At 46.3% G+C, this 13,692-nt stretch overlaps 4 protein-coding genes across 6 annotated transcripts; 3 read left to right on the forward strand and 1 right to left on the reverse strand.

Moving 5' to 3' along the window:
• Nucleotides 1-138: 138 nt before the first annotated feature.
• Nucleotides 139-5,890, reverse strand: LOC136200205 (lysosomal alpha-mannosidase-like). Its single transcript, XM_065990552.1, has 34 exons — nucleotides 5,745-5,890; nucleotides 5,628-5,685; nucleotides 5,536-5,573; nucleotides 5,438-5,483; nucleotides 5,315-5,382; nucleotides 5,154-5,253; nucleotides 4,971-5,099; nucleotides 4,840-4,915; nucleotides 4,707-4,783; nucleotides 4,596-4,645; nucleotides 4,479-4,539; nucleotides 4,314-4,421; nucleotides 4,068-4,268; nucleotides 3,948-4,017; nucleotides 3,767-3,897; nucleotides 3,599-3,705; nucleotides 3,388-3,547; nucleotides 3,282-3,338; nucleotides 3,051-3,203; nucleotides 2,645-2,989; nucleotides 2,478-2,596; nucleotides 2,236-2,370; nucleotides 2,099-2,177; nucleotides 1,945-2,043; nucleotides 1,779-1,883; nucleotides 1,581-1,720; nucleotides 1,424-1,527; nucleotides 1,234-1,366; nucleotides 1,107-1,175; nucleotides 980-1,049; nucleotides 780-925; nucleotides 566-721; nucleotides 457-507; nucleotides 139-345 (listed from the first exon to the last, which is right to left on the reverse strand). Exons 1-34 carry the CDS (start codon nucleotides 5,873-5,875, stop codon nucleotides 267-269), a joined length of 3,651 nt encoding a protein of 1,216 aa, XP_065846624.1. The 5' UTR covers nucleotides 5,876-5,890; the 3' UTR covers nucleotides 139-266.
• LOC136200207 (mitochondrial glycine transporter-like) lies at nucleotides 5,748-7,393 on the forward strand. Of its 3 annotated transcripts, none has more exons than XM_065990556.1 (9): nucleotides 5,748-5,953; nucleotides 6,001-6,122; nucleotides 6,173-6,254; nucleotides 6,306-6,376; nucleotides 6,437-6,542; nucleotides 6,597-6,666; nucleotides 6,713-6,811; nucleotides 6,861-7,114; nucleotides 7,162-7,393. In XM_065990556.1, the coding sequence occupies exons 1-9, from the start codon at nucleotides 5,939-5,941 to the stop codon at nucleotides 7,180-7,182; spliced, it is 840 nt and encodes a 279-aa protein (XP_065846628.1). In that variant the 5' UTR covers nucleotides 5,748-5,938; the 3' UTR covers nucleotides 7,183-7,393. The 3 variants fall into 3 exon arrangements, with proteins under 3 accessions (XP_065846628.1, XP_065846629.1, XP_065846630.1); XM_065990557.1 differs by having other exon boundaries at nucleotides 6,004-6,122; XM_065990558.1 differs by lacking the exon at nucleotides 7,162-7,393 and having other exon boundaries at nucleotides 6,713-6,741; nucleotides 6,789-6,811; nucleotides 6,861-6,914.
• Nucleotides 7,394-10,126: 2,733 nt separating this feature from the next.
• LOC136200303 (uncharacterized) lies at nucleotides 10,127-12,398 on the forward strand. Its single transcript, XM_065990681.1, has 3 exons — nucleotides 10,127-10,931; nucleotides 11,156-11,565; nucleotides 11,624-12,398. Exons 1-3 carry the CDS (start codon nucleotides 10,644-10,646, stop codon nucleotides 12,303-12,305), a joined length of 1,380 nt encoding a protein of 459 aa, XP_065846753.1. The 5' UTR covers nucleotides 10,127-10,643; the 3' UTR covers nucleotides 12,306-12,398.
• Nucleotides 12,399-12,463: 65 nt separating this feature from the next.
• Nucleotides 12,464-13,552, forward strand: LOC136199980 (rhodopsin-like). The gene is made up of 2 exons (XM_065990300.1): nucleotides 12,464-12,965; nucleotides 13,407-13,552. The coding sequence occupies exons 1-2, from the start codon at nucleotides 12,464-12,466 to the stop codon at nucleotides 13,550-13,552; spliced, it is 648 nt and encodes a 215-aa protein (XP_065846372.1).
• The last annotated feature ends 140 nt before the right edge of the window (nucleotides 13,553-13,692 follow it).

Consider the following 13,692-nt stretch of genomic DNA (forward strand, 5'->3'; position numbering starts at 1 on the left):
GCCAGAATAAGATTTTCCTCCAAACCGTTTTAGGTCGCTTGATCGAGGATAGAGCTTCGCTTGCAGAGAGCGCATTTAGTTCAGCGGCATGGTCGAACGACTTGTACACTTCGCCGTGACGTAACAACTTATTAAAAATTGACAATAGCTTCAGAGAATTTACTGCTTGCTTCTCAATTGTACGTACAACACAACACACAGTAACAGACACAACCACACAACGTGAGGCGGAAGCAGTATAAATACGCAGTGTACCTTAGTGACGATTAGTCAACTAGGAAAGTGCGGATTTCCCTCGGCCGCAACGTAATTGTATCTCCGTCATCTTCCAGCGATTCAAACGCCCTACAGAGAAAGGGGTGCCATTAGAATGCATGTTTTACGACTTTTTCAATTGATACTGTATCACGAATATGTACTTAGAAAAGACACTCTGCTGCATCTAGCTGATCTTACTGGCGAGAATAAGAATCTGCGGTTTTCCAACGAAGTTGCTCCTTGTTGGCTCTACAATGGTGTGCATACATCGAAGCAAATTTTGCTAATACTGCAGTACAGCACATACTCTTCTTTAGTTGCAGTTGCCGTCAGGGCCATTTCCACAGGATCACTGAACGAGAAGCCTGGAGCGAAGAGCTTAGAAAGCGTGACCTGAACCGGCTTAGAATATTCGTCGCTTTCGTCAACTTCAAATAAATGCTCAAGTCGAAGAATTGTAGAACTAGAGAACACGGGGTATTACAAAGGGCTTTAACTTTAGTATCTGATTTCCAGCTTACTTGCTTGACGCGTTGTAAGGACGAAGAGAGAGCAGATGAACATTGGGAGGCAGAGGATTGGCTAGTCCAGTAAAACTGGTCCTAAACGCGCTAGAGTTCCACGCATGAGGATCGCCCGGCTGACCAAAAACGGGTTGCAAAGGAAACTATGAACAAAAAAGCGTTGCTACACAGACACATGCAATTAATTCGTATTTTACCTGCTGCTGCATGCTGAGATGGTGCTGAAGAAAAGACGACTTCTGCTTATCGGAAAATATAATCCACAATCTGAATGACCATAAAAGGTAATCGTTTCTTTAACGAATTCGATTCTGCCAAACTGACTTGGGATCGACGCGAATGTCTTCGTTCAGAGCTTCGCCGGCACCAAGACCATCATCTTTCAGACATCGCCTATAGAAGAGAAAAACGCACTGGCTCTTTTTCGTTTGCGTCTACATATAGCACGTGCCTGTGCAGCATGACTTCTAACATGCCGTTAACGTTGCTCGTGCATCCGTGCGCTCTCTCGCCCAATAGGGTCATCCGTTCATCGGACGTCATGTCCTGGATGTAAGCAAATGCAACCATCGGGTAATAGTTGCCTTAGTGAAAAAACAAATATTAATACATATATGAAGATTCGTTTTTGTTGAACCTACCTGCTACTCTTTCAGTTTCTCCTTGATTGTAATGTCTCGTCTGCATCTCGAGTCCATTATCATCGGCATACCACGTGTTCGCCGTGTTCAGATTCGTCATATATCTGAAGGAAAAGTATTTTCTTTTAACATCTACATGTATATAATCCTGGCTCACCTCGTCACCAATTCGCGTCCCATATCTAAAGGACCAACGAGAAACTCGTGCTCAATGTATTGCATGTCGGGCGACGATCCTCCATCCGACGCCATTCCACCGTAAAGTCGTATCATCTGAACGTAATTGTCCCTATACGTCTGGACCCCCCAAAATAATATACAGAACCGTATAAAGCAGTCCAGGCAACTTTTCTACCTGTCTGATTTCGGAAACGTATTTTCCCGTGGAAACTTCGACTTTGACGGGCCCCGGTGTCACTGGATACTCCACAGTCGCTCTTGGAAAGACGAGATAATCAATCTAGGACAAAACAGAAGAAGCTACATTAAAAAAAAGGGGCATAGACTATCTATATTCTGACAGTCAATGACTCGTTCCAAGGAAGGACATCAACGTTGCACAAGTTGACGGAAAACTGAGAACTCTTGTCGTATTTCTGAGTAACTGTCACGGTATAGGCCTTAGAAAATGGAGAATATCGAAAATAATTTCGACTGTACGACGATGTGCCCTACCCTTGATCCACTCGTAACGAGAGCAACGATTGACGGAGCATAAAACGGATACGCGGCCCCAAGTGTGACGTTCGTGCGACTAAAATCGAAGAGACTCGTCAACCCCTTGCAAAACCGTTTTCAAATCATATTCTTACAGAACTTTGGTGTTGTTGGAGCCCGTTTGTATAGGAAACGTGCCGTGAACGATACCAGGCTTGCCGAGATCCTGAGACGAGTCAATAGCAAGCCAATCGAGAGAGATTTTCTCCGTCCAACTCTTCCCATCAGCTCTAGCGATAAAAGAAAATAGGAGAAGTAGATTGACATAACGACGTTCACACAGAACACATACACAAACTCCTACTTATAATACTTATGAGTGGTGCAGTAGTCCTACCTGCAAATATTAAACGTAGCGCCTTGCCCGTTGACATCGTTTGCAGTGGCAATGTACGACTCGTTAGACTTCTCGGATTTTCTCACAGTAGCCAGCAGAGTGGGTCGACCGGAGAAAGGCTACGAACTACATCATCAAGAGCCCCCATCCATCGCTCTTGTCCTTACATTGGGAAACTTCAGCGGCATCGTTTTACACATAGCCGACGGCGACGCTCCGACTTCGATCGACGCCGCTTGGACTCCCGCGGGAAGACTCTTCGGATCGAACGCCCAATAGTTGATGGCAAAGTGACCCTGGGTCCACTCCTTTTGATCGACTCGATACGCCTGCGTAGAGAAGTCCTTCTGACCGACGTTGCTCGTGACGACCGCGAACGTATCAACGTAATCCTGTCCGTATGCCGTTGCTAGAACGATGGGAGAGGTCGAGAAGTTTCGCATGGTGAAGAAGGGGATTGTGGACGATAACGTGGCGGAATGTTTACTGTCACCGACCACGGTTCTATTATCCTGCGCAGGAGGTTAGGCTATTGAAGAATTGCGTCTTTTTCTTATATAGACTTCTCTGTACCTGTGCCGGTCTGAATATGTAGGCTCCGCTCGCCTGCTCGTTGTTTTGCGCCGCGCTTTCGTATTGGAATAGATCCTGGTTGACTTGAAGCGATTTCCCGTTGGACTTGTCGAAGATGGAAGTGAATCGACCCGAATCGCCGGACACCGTCACCTGGAGAGGAAGAAAATGAACGAAAAGGTTTAAACAGATTGAAAATTATAAAATATTGATTGGCTATACAAATTTTACCTTATAAAATTGATTTTCTATCATTGTATCTCCAAGAGAATGTCGAAACGTTTTCGCCTATTTAAAAATACCGTCAAGTGTGGCATTTTCTTCAGTTCTACCGTACCGCGTTATCAGAAGGTGTCGCCTGAATAAAATAGGTCGTGAACCCAAGTGGAGGAACAGTAGCAAGAAAGTACAGTCTCGCGCTGTATGTCTTATTATTGCCCTTGATGACGTCAGACGGCACAGCCTTTCCTGACTCGTCAGTCACGGTTAAATCGGTTCTACGAGCGACGTTGAACGTATTCGTTGCTAAGGAAACGTTCCCTTCTAACCTATTAACTGGAATAGCCACGTAGTTCTCTCTCGTCCAACCCAACGAATTATAAACGACGACGGGAACGCTCTGACCAGGCTTCAACGTAGCCAATACGGATTCGTTCTGTAAGAGAAAGTAGGATAAAAATTCTCATAATTAATAAATAATTAGTTTTGAGTTTGACCATCGACAGCTTGGGCGGTTTCTCCGCGCTGATCATTTTGCCTAGAAAATCTGCGATGACCATGCCGCTGCTCGCGTTTCCCTCGCGAAGCATTAGCTCGTAGTCGCGGACAACGACTTCCTTCTCCGTTCCTATTATGTTTCTTTCAAAACTAATTGCTGAGAAAATTAATTTCGTTTACCGGTTATTGCATCGTGATGTTGGACAACGGCAACAGCCTTTCTCAAATCATCGATACTTTCATAGGCACTCTAAGCAGAATGCCGGTTTTAATAAATCAATAAAGACGTCTCTAATGTACCGTTTTATCAAAGTTCATCACTCGAGAAGCCAGCGAATAGAGGGTTTCTGCCACCTGCAGAAAGGCGGCATTTGATCGAGCGTCTCCTTTGAGTTGAGGTCGACTCGTATAGTAGCCAGTCCAGAATTGCTCCGGTTCGGTCGCATAAGGAAAGAAATCGCCTTCGTACACTTCCCAAGTCAAGTTCAGAGCATTGACGGCCTCAAAAAAACAATTAATTTAATTTACTGACGTGATTTTGGTTACCATGGCGTAATCATTGAGCGTGCCGTATTTGACCGTTGCGTTGAAGGAGCTGTTGCTGTTGACGTAGCGAATCAGCTCGTCCATTTGAGAAAAACTTCTATCGGCATTCTGCGAGACGAGAACAAGTCTAGTTGTGTTGTTCAAACGCAAAACCAACAAGCGTACTTGATGAGCAAAATCACAGCCAAACGGAATCAATAGATGATTATGGCGATACCAAGTCAGTCTAAATGGAACCAGAGCAGATTGATAGAAATACAAAAAAAAAACGCTAAATCTCACCTCTGTCTAGCCATCGCAACAAAAGCTTCCCCTTGCTGAATGACATCCATCTGCAATAGAGATGTGGCCCATGTGGCCCATTAGAACAGCGCAACACGCTGCTGGACGTACTTTGAACGTGGGCAAGTCCGGATTGTCTTGAATAAAGAGACTCGAGTCGTAAGCACACTCGGCAGGACTGCAGTAATCTTAACGCAGACAAGGCACTTCAATTTAAGTGCACGTGTGGATTTTTGCTTCCTACGGCTGTCCATTATGTGAATCCACATGTCGCGTTCTGGACCCAAACTCTTTGAACCTCTCCACACGAATTCCAAACTCTAATACAATATTGATGTGATTATAAAAGACGTCGACTTCTTCTCAAGCGTCAACCTTGTTTGCCTTCCGCGCGTCTTTGATTCTGTAGTCAATTCTATTTATACCGAACGCATTGAAGCCAATGTCCGCCCAAAGCGAAGGCGTCACAGCCGAATGCCCAAACGGATCAACATGCCAGCCAACCTAAAAGCAACATAGGATTAAGATATTCTCTCCGTCTCAGAGAGTTGTTATTACCAAAGGTCTGGTGTTGAGATCTTGCTTCGCAAACAACGCTCCCACGGTCATCTGATCGATATCGGCCGAATAGGTAGTCGATCCTTCGTCATTCATGCACCTGAGAATAAACAAAGACGAGGGGGGATACAATGGCAATTATTGATTGATTAATTAATTACCATCCGGCGAGATTCAATTGAAGCTGACCGTTCTCTATCACTTTCAGAACATCGGCTCGCGTTTTATTCTAAAATTTCCTCTAATTTGATTCTACGGTTTTTTTAACTAATTTGAATTCTTACGTCCAAGTCTTCCCACCAACGAGCAAAGAATGCCATTTCTACGTATCTAGACATGATTATCTTCTACAAGAACTTCCGTTTTTGAATGAATTTCTTACGTAAACTTCCTTTCGGGATTGTTTAGGAGAGCTTGGGTCTAAAAATGCCCAATTATCACATCGGACCACGTGATTCTAATGGCCTTTCTTACCGATGTGCTCAAGATCCATTGGACTTGTTCTATGTAGTACTGATCGACCGTTTCGAGCCTGTAAACGTTCAGTTGTCACGATTAGCGCGCGTTATCTTTTTGTTCCGTTTTTCTTGCCATCCAGTGTCGTCGTGCGTGTGAGCGACAATCCAGACGTTGATGTGATCACCGGTGACGTCGGTGCAGACGCAAGACGTGGCGCAAAAAGCAAAAACGAGAACGAAAGCGCTGGCGAGCTTCGAATCCATAGTAGGCGACACGTGATTCACACCATCAGGTGACCAGTCGGGAATTCTCCGACGTCGAAAACGATGAGCAGAAGCCAAGTGAATCGATTGTATGCACGAATTAGACTAGTACAATTTATCTTTAGCAGAATTCGTTGGCAATCTCTTTTATGGGGGGCTCTGTCAGCGGATTGTGTTCCGCCGTACTTCTGCAGCCGCTCGACGTCGTAAAAACGCGACTGCAGCTCATCTCACGAGATGAAGCACTGTAAAAGTTTACTTATGATACGTTAGGACCTAAACTGCTCTGTGCTCTAGGCCAAAATCGGGCATGAGAGGCGTCATTGTCAGCATTCTACGTCACGAGAATCCACTCGCTTTGTGGAAAGGCCTTGTTCCGGTATCTCCGTTTCTTAGCTCAGTATGATTTTTACACAATGCTTGTTTGTAGTCGCTCTATCGAGTTGTTCCTGGTATTGGAATATATTTCTGCGCTTTGAACTTTCTGCAGAATAGTTTGAGGTATTCGTTGATCTTTTTTTTGTGTGTGTACGTGAGAAAGATTTTTATTTGTTACTTTAGTTTGCATCGTCCCAGTTTATATCAGTCTCTTGTGATGGGTGCATCGGCTCGTACTTGTGCTTGTCTCATTCTGCATCCATTTACTGTTCTAAAAACTAGACTAGAGGTTTGTAAAAATCAAGGCTCGAGAAGAAGTGTCTCAGTCTGTTCGATTTTTCAGAGTGGTAAATTTCGTTATAAGAGTGTTCCTGGTGGAATAAAGTTGGTCATAAAGGCAGAGGGATTGCCAGGTAAAAACATATCAAGAGAGTGCAATAGTTATTCATATTGTTATAGGCTTATATGCTGGCTTGGGTCCAACGATGGTGAGAGACGTTCCCTTTTCTGCTTTATATTTAATGTTTTATAATAGAATTAAAACGGCTATTAAATCTAGTAAGTCATTATTATTATTATTGCAAAATACTTCATCTCAGATTTTCAGATACAGATAGTTTGCCTAGTCTTGTGAACTTTTCAAGTGGACTAGTATCTGGTATACTAGCGTCCATTGTTACTCATCCAGCTGATGTTTTGAAGACCAGACTTCAAACAGAAACCAGTCACAGACTTACTTCATTTCAAACTATTTATATTATTATTAGCAGAGAAGGCTTATTAGCGTTTTATAAAGGCTTGTTGCCGCGGATTGTGAGACGAACGGCGACGGCGTCTATATCATGGACCATTTATGAAGAGGTCAGAAAAAATGTATATGACTGGTTATGCTAAATATCCACGTTTAGATTACTTCAAAACTGAGTTGAAACCTTTATTTTGGAAAATGAAATTTAATAACATTAGGGTTCTTCTTCTATCGGTTGTTTATTTCACCATGCTAGTGAAAGTCTTCCGCACAGCGGCTTCCAGCTGCTTCACTCAAAGGCATGGGCACACGTCTTATTATTTATTATTGGACTTCTTTCCTTTGTTTGTTGGTTCACATTTATTTTCCTGGGTATTCACTCAGAAGTTCCAGTATGAGACATTAATTAATTAATTAATTAATTAATTAATTATCAAGTGAACAGCAGCACGCCTACATAGTCTATGACTTGCATGAACGGTTCTCTTTTCTGAGCACCTTTTACGCATTGAAAAAGTAAATTTAGGAGGTCCTTACGGGAGTCTCATGCACCATCCCGGATAACGTAAGCACATGGCGACGGCGACGGCGACGGAGATCGTTGTGGGTACGTCAATTCACGGTCTAAGGGGTGGAAAACTATTGTACTGACTGCTCTAGCGAAAGATCGCCGATTTGGGGAACTACGCGGAATTGCGAAGTTCGAGCACGAAGACGCCATTCTTGTTGCCGATTCTGATAATAAATGCATCTGGAGAGTCGATTTTGTAGCCGGGCGAAGGTTAGGAGTGGCGTTGGGGAATTCTGTTATGTCGTAGTCTTCTCTGGGAGCTTGGTTCTCGGAGCACAGTGTTTATTTAGTACAGCAAGATATATATTCTCTCCGGTCTTGTGACCTCCTCTCGACTACGCATGCACGACTCTCAAACCACTACAACGGCTCCCCCTCTTAACAGAGCACGTGTCCTCACGGGACGACTACCGGGAGTAAAACAAAACAACACTAACGTCGTGCATGTTACAATCACAAGAAAGAACAAGACCTTGAACAAAACAAACAAAAAGTTATGACCTACCAATCCTGGTCGGCGAAACGTGTCGGAGGTTGTCCGGCAGTGGCCCGTCTTGATCGTGAAGGCGGTGCTCCGTTGCCACTCGTCGAGGGGAAAGCCGGTTGTCCTGCAAATCCCGTCGAGCCGGTAGGGTACGTTGAAGTAGCAGAAAATTCAGTGCCATCAGTGCGAATATCCCCTGGCCAGTGGGGGTCTACGCCGTCGCGCGACTCTCGCTCTGTAGGTCGAATCTCCTCCTCTGTCAGCCTCTGCACACCGTCTTCCTGGGGCCGCCACATTCCCAACTTCGGGCACGATGACGTTCGACGGAGCGGAAACGCTTCCAGCTCAGTCGTCATGTGACGACGCTCCCCAGGGTACATGAGTATGCACCCATCGTCATGGGCGTGGTGAGCGCTGCAGGTGAGGGCTAGCTTCTTCGTGAAACAATTTTTCTCCAATGGAGGATAATAAATGATTCGCCGCTCGTGCGTCATAAGCACTTGCTGCGTTTGTAAATGAAATACTTCGTAATTGACGTCGGAGAGGTTTTCAATTTCGGATGGGACAAACGCCGTCGTGATCGCGCACACGCGATGAGCACCGTCGAATGGCATATCTATGACGCCGTCTGCTTCAGACATCAGGCTCATCAGTCGCACTCGCTGTTCGTCGTCCTCCCTCCGAACCGTAATCGTTCCTTCTCGAAATTCCATAGAGGCGCCGCTGTCGTGCAGGAAATCCTGGCCAAAGATGACTGGCAGGGCCAATTCGTCTGACACGACAAATCGACAGTCGAAGGTGAGATCGCCGATTTCGACTGGTAGGATAACCGTCCCTCGCGCTTTCATGCTGCCTCCGTTCGCTACGGTGAGAATTGGAAATTCGTTGTTAAGAGTCACTCCTCCGATGTCCTCGACGAACTGTGACGATAGCGTAGACACTTCAGCTCCAGAGTCGAACAGGATTCGACTGGGCTCTACGCCGCCGACCGTGACACCCGTGGGCGTTTTCGCGGGTCGATTTCCTGCGGTCACGGCATTCACTTTCGCCTGTTCCGTCTGCCTTCCCGTTGTGGACTTATCTCGATTCGGAGGGTGGAGTTTGAAACATTGATCCTTCGTATGGCCACGCATTTTGCAATGGTCGCAGCGCGGTCCAGACGACTTCTTTACTTGCGTAAGCAAGCGCGTGTTCTGCTCCATTTTGTCCATCATCTCTTTGTGTTGCCCCTTTATCACCTCGATGAGTTCGGTCTGCTTTTCCGCTAGCGTCGAGAGTACGTCTGTAAGCGATTTTCTCCTCGGTGACGCGTCGCGCTTGCTGGTTTTCGACTCGTGTCGCCTCAGTGCGTCGCTCGTTCGCGTTTCGATAGCGAGGCACTCGCTATTCGTCTTCGAGCGGAGTCGCCAGATCCTCTCCCCTGTTCGCGCTAACTCTTCCGCTTCTTCGAGGTCGCGCGGGCGATCTCGCACTAACTCGTCGCGATATTCAGGGCGCAGTCCGTTGACGAAGTGTTGCACTTGCATCGGTTCCGACAGCGCAGCGGGATCCACTTCTAAGAGTTCGAATACGAGGTTTCGAAATCGTGTCGTGAACGTCTCCACGTCCTCGCGTAGTCCTTGGCGACATTCGATCAGTTTCTCCGTGTAGTAGACTTGCGGGTCTGCAGGGCCAAACTTTCTCTTGAGGAAAGCGGTGAGAGCTTCCCACGTCACCCTTTTATCGCGCCTTTGTAGTTGCCGCTCAAAGGCGACAACCTCGCTCCTTGCTCGACCGCTGAGCACGACGCGAGCGTTCTGTAGCCGCTCGCGGCGCGACCATCCGTCCGCGTCTGCCACTGCCTCCACCTGGTATAACCAGTTGCGGAGTTCGTCGTAGTCGTGGCCGTAGAATTTGTCCAACGTCCTTGCGTGGCCGGTTCGTCTCGGCGCGGCGCGTCTACGCCTCACGTCTCGCTCGCGCGGGCTTTCGATTTCTTCCTCGTCGCTCGACGATTCGTCCGGCGACGATTTCGGGTTAGGCGCCGGCTTTTCGAATAGCACTCGGGGCGCCAGCTGCGCTTGACGTCGTCGTTGACGTTCGCGTCGTCGTTGGGACCGCGATTTGGGCGTAATAGCCTGCTGTTGCTGTTCCGCTTCCACTTGAGGCGTCGCGATTGCCTGCTTCTTCTTCGGTGGCATGTTCGGCTCGATCGCACGCTCCGTCCGTGCGACACCAGGTGACCACTGTTCGGCCACTCCCCCTTGCAACGGCCCTTGTTCGAATAACCGAAACCGCGGGTAGCCGGACGGAGACAAACGGCGTCGACGGGCGCCGACTAACTGCCCGGGTGATCGGCGTCACTTTCGGAACCAGCCAAATTTAGTGACGTTCGATCCAGTCAGCCGACGTCGCCGAGCGTCGCGCCCCGTTTATCCAGCTACCCGGATTCTCCACCACTTTGTAGCCGGGCGAAGGTTAGGAGTGGCGTTGGGGAATTCTGTTATGTCGTAGTCTTCTCTGGGAGCTTGGTTCTCGGAGCACAGTGTTTATTTAGTACAGCAAGATATATATTCTCTCCGGTCTTGTGACCTCCTCTCGACTACGCATGCACGACTCTCAAACCACTACAGATTTGACTTCGAAGAGGGTTTCGCTTTACGCAGGAGCAAAATTATTCGAGGAGAGCGAAGACGAATCCGAGTCCGACGAATCCGAGTCCGACGAATCCGAGTCCGACGAATCCGAGTTGGAGTCAGACGAGGGCGAAGAGTCAGAGTTGGAGTCGGACGAGGGTGAAGACGGCCCGTTAGATTCGGCCTCGTTTACGTGTCCGTCAGGATTGGCTACACTCGGCCGTTGCCTTTACGTTGCCGACGATCAGCGTGTGAGAAAGGTAGGTATGGTACATGTACATGTACTGTATGCTCGTTTACGGCTAGAAGTATGTAATCAAGTTTTGAATGAAACCGTGTCGTTGATGACGATGACGACAATAGGGATGTAACTTACCGGTAGTCTCGCGAGGCCATATACATGTATATAGATGAAAGTGGCTCCCTGCGTGTGCGTGTACTTCTAATAACATTGTCCAATTTGATTTTCGTTTTGTTTGCTTAGGTTTGCAAGGGAGTCGTTTCAACGTTACCAGGAACTGATGCTATTAAAAGCACAATTACTAGCGTGGCCGCGACGTCAAGGGGAAAGTCGACAATCTTGGTAGCATCTACTTCTTCAACACTCTATCAAGCGAAATTCAACAACAAAGGAGAGTGCACCAAACCGTTTGTCTCAATAGCCAGTTCACTTGATTCAGTTCATCAAGTGGCTTTGAGACAGAAGGGCAAAAGCGTTTTTGTTGCTGATGAGTTGAAGGGTTTGCAAAAAATTGGGAATGACTGCTTGTCCACCATTTGTTCAGTGCCTTGTTCTTCAGTTGCTTCAGATGATTTTAAAAATCTCTACTTTTATGCAACTAAAAAAGAAAAAATATGCAAGTGGAATTCAAATGGATTAAAGACTATATTGAGGTAGCCGTACCACTGTTTGTTTTTGTTATTACACGTTTTATCAATGTTTGTTTTTTAGGGATGTTGACACTGCACAATGTCTGTTCTTTGACCCTCAATCAGGCCTGCTTTACTTTACAGAGCCAACTGCTGTGCGAGCTGTCAGAGTAACGCCATCACCTGTGCACGACGACATGGCTTGTTTGGCTGATGACCTTGCCAAACTGATTGATAGCGACGACATACTCCCCACGGATCAAGTTACGTTTCTGGTTGAAGGAAAACGCATTCGAGTTTCCAAGACTAGTCTCTGCATTCGCAGCAAGTATTTCAAGACTATGTTTGAGTCTGGGTTCAAGGAGTCCACGACTGTGGGCATGGAAGTAATTCCTATTGAAGAGGCCACGTATGATTCTTTCTATGCTCTGATTAGTTTTCTTGTCACGGGCCGCATTGACATGAGAAAGTGCCGGCCCTTTCTTCTAGATTTGTTACTGTTGTCCGATCGTTATCTTGTGGAAAGCCTAAAATTGCCCTGCTCACAGCACTTGGTAGCAAGTGCCCAACAAGACTCAAGAGTGATTCTGAGCTACATGGATGTTGCTGACAAGTACGGTTTTAAAGAATTACTCGATAGCTGCTTGGACATTATATTTCCTGACTTGGAAAGTGTCTACTGTCAAGAGGAGTTTAAGAGACTCGGTAGCGGTGCGCTTTATAAAGTTATTTCGCGCCTTATGAGAAAAAACAAGGATTCATAAGTTTACAATAGATAGTGTTTCTTGATTTATTGATTTGTCAGTTGACAGTCTGTGTTGCAAATTATTTTTTCTCTAGCTAAGAGTTCAACCCGCCTTTGGGTGTCTTGCGGCAACGACACTCCGGATACGGGTCCATTCATACGTTGCGGGGGCGTACAATGGCAAAGGAACCGTACTTTCTGTGCCAACTAAACCAATCTAACGAGACTGGATATGCTATGGTCTTTAAGTATCCTCCGATCAACGGGACAAAGAAGTTCGACCACTTTTGGTTCGTTTTCACGGCTCTAATTCTTGTGGGAAACTTCTTAGTGCTGCTGTGGCGATTTTCGCGTTCAAAAGAGCACCGATGGACCATTCCGTCAATACTCGTCATCAATCTAGCTCTTTCGGACTTTCTCCTCGGCGTCCAAATGTCTGTTTATCTCTTCCTTACGTCGTGGTCTTGTGCCGTTTTCAAGCGCAAAGACGTGAGCTCGACACTGTGCGGCATTTCAGCGGCTCTTCAAGTGACGAGTGTAATTCTATCAGGATTAGTAACGGTCACCATAGCCGCATTCTACACAATTGCTCTCTTTGGCCTTTGCTGCCTAGGACAGCCCCAGTGCACCCGCAAAATTGCAACGATTTTTCTCGTCGTAGAGTGGATCTTAGCCGCAGGTGCGGGAATAGCGTATCAGCAAAATAACCCTACGTACCCATTTTCAAAACCACAACTCTCAAATTCATCAAATAAATACTTGATTGCTTTTGTCTCTGAAGGTTGTCTTCCAATGACCGGATTCTTCCATGCAAAACACGTGTACAAACCAAACGTTGTCATCGGTTCGGTTGTTCTCTTCTTTTTAGTCCTAGCAGCTGTCTCCTATGCTGTTATGCTAAGAAGACTCCAAGGACAAACTCAGGCAGTTGATGCAGTATCTATCAGAGGAATAGGCGTTCGGCTTATTGTTATTGCTTTTTTCTCGTTGGCATGTTGGATTGCGTATATACCTCTCACACTGGAGAAACGGTACTATTATTGTTTAATTGTTCTTTCTTTTGCTGCTATTTTCAATCCGCTCATCTTTACGATTCTCTCAAAGCCATTCTTTATATCAGTCAGACAACTGTGGATCTGCGTTCGGTTCAAATGTGGAAGAGCTGTTCAACTGAGGGATCTTTCATCGTTGCACAAAGATCCGCTTCTAACTGACGTTCCCCCTGAAACAAATCAGACAGTACCGTACGGTGCAATACAGGCATAACTGTATTCATTCAGTATTTTTGTTTACCAGCATGGCTTATTTTGTACGTGAGAAGGTAATCATCTCAAGCAAACCTTTGAGGATGCAGGTTTAGAATGCGCGTTCGATCGACAACGAAACACCTACTGTAGGCAGAGATC

Source organism: Oscarella lobularis, chromosome 2, assembly GCF_947507565.1.
Source record: "Oscarella lobularis chromosome 2, ooOscLobu1.1, whole genome shotgun sequence".
NCBI classification, from domain to species: Eukaryota; Metazoa; Porifera; class Homoscleromorpha; order Homosclerophorida; family Oscarellidae; genus Oscarella; species Oscarella lobularis.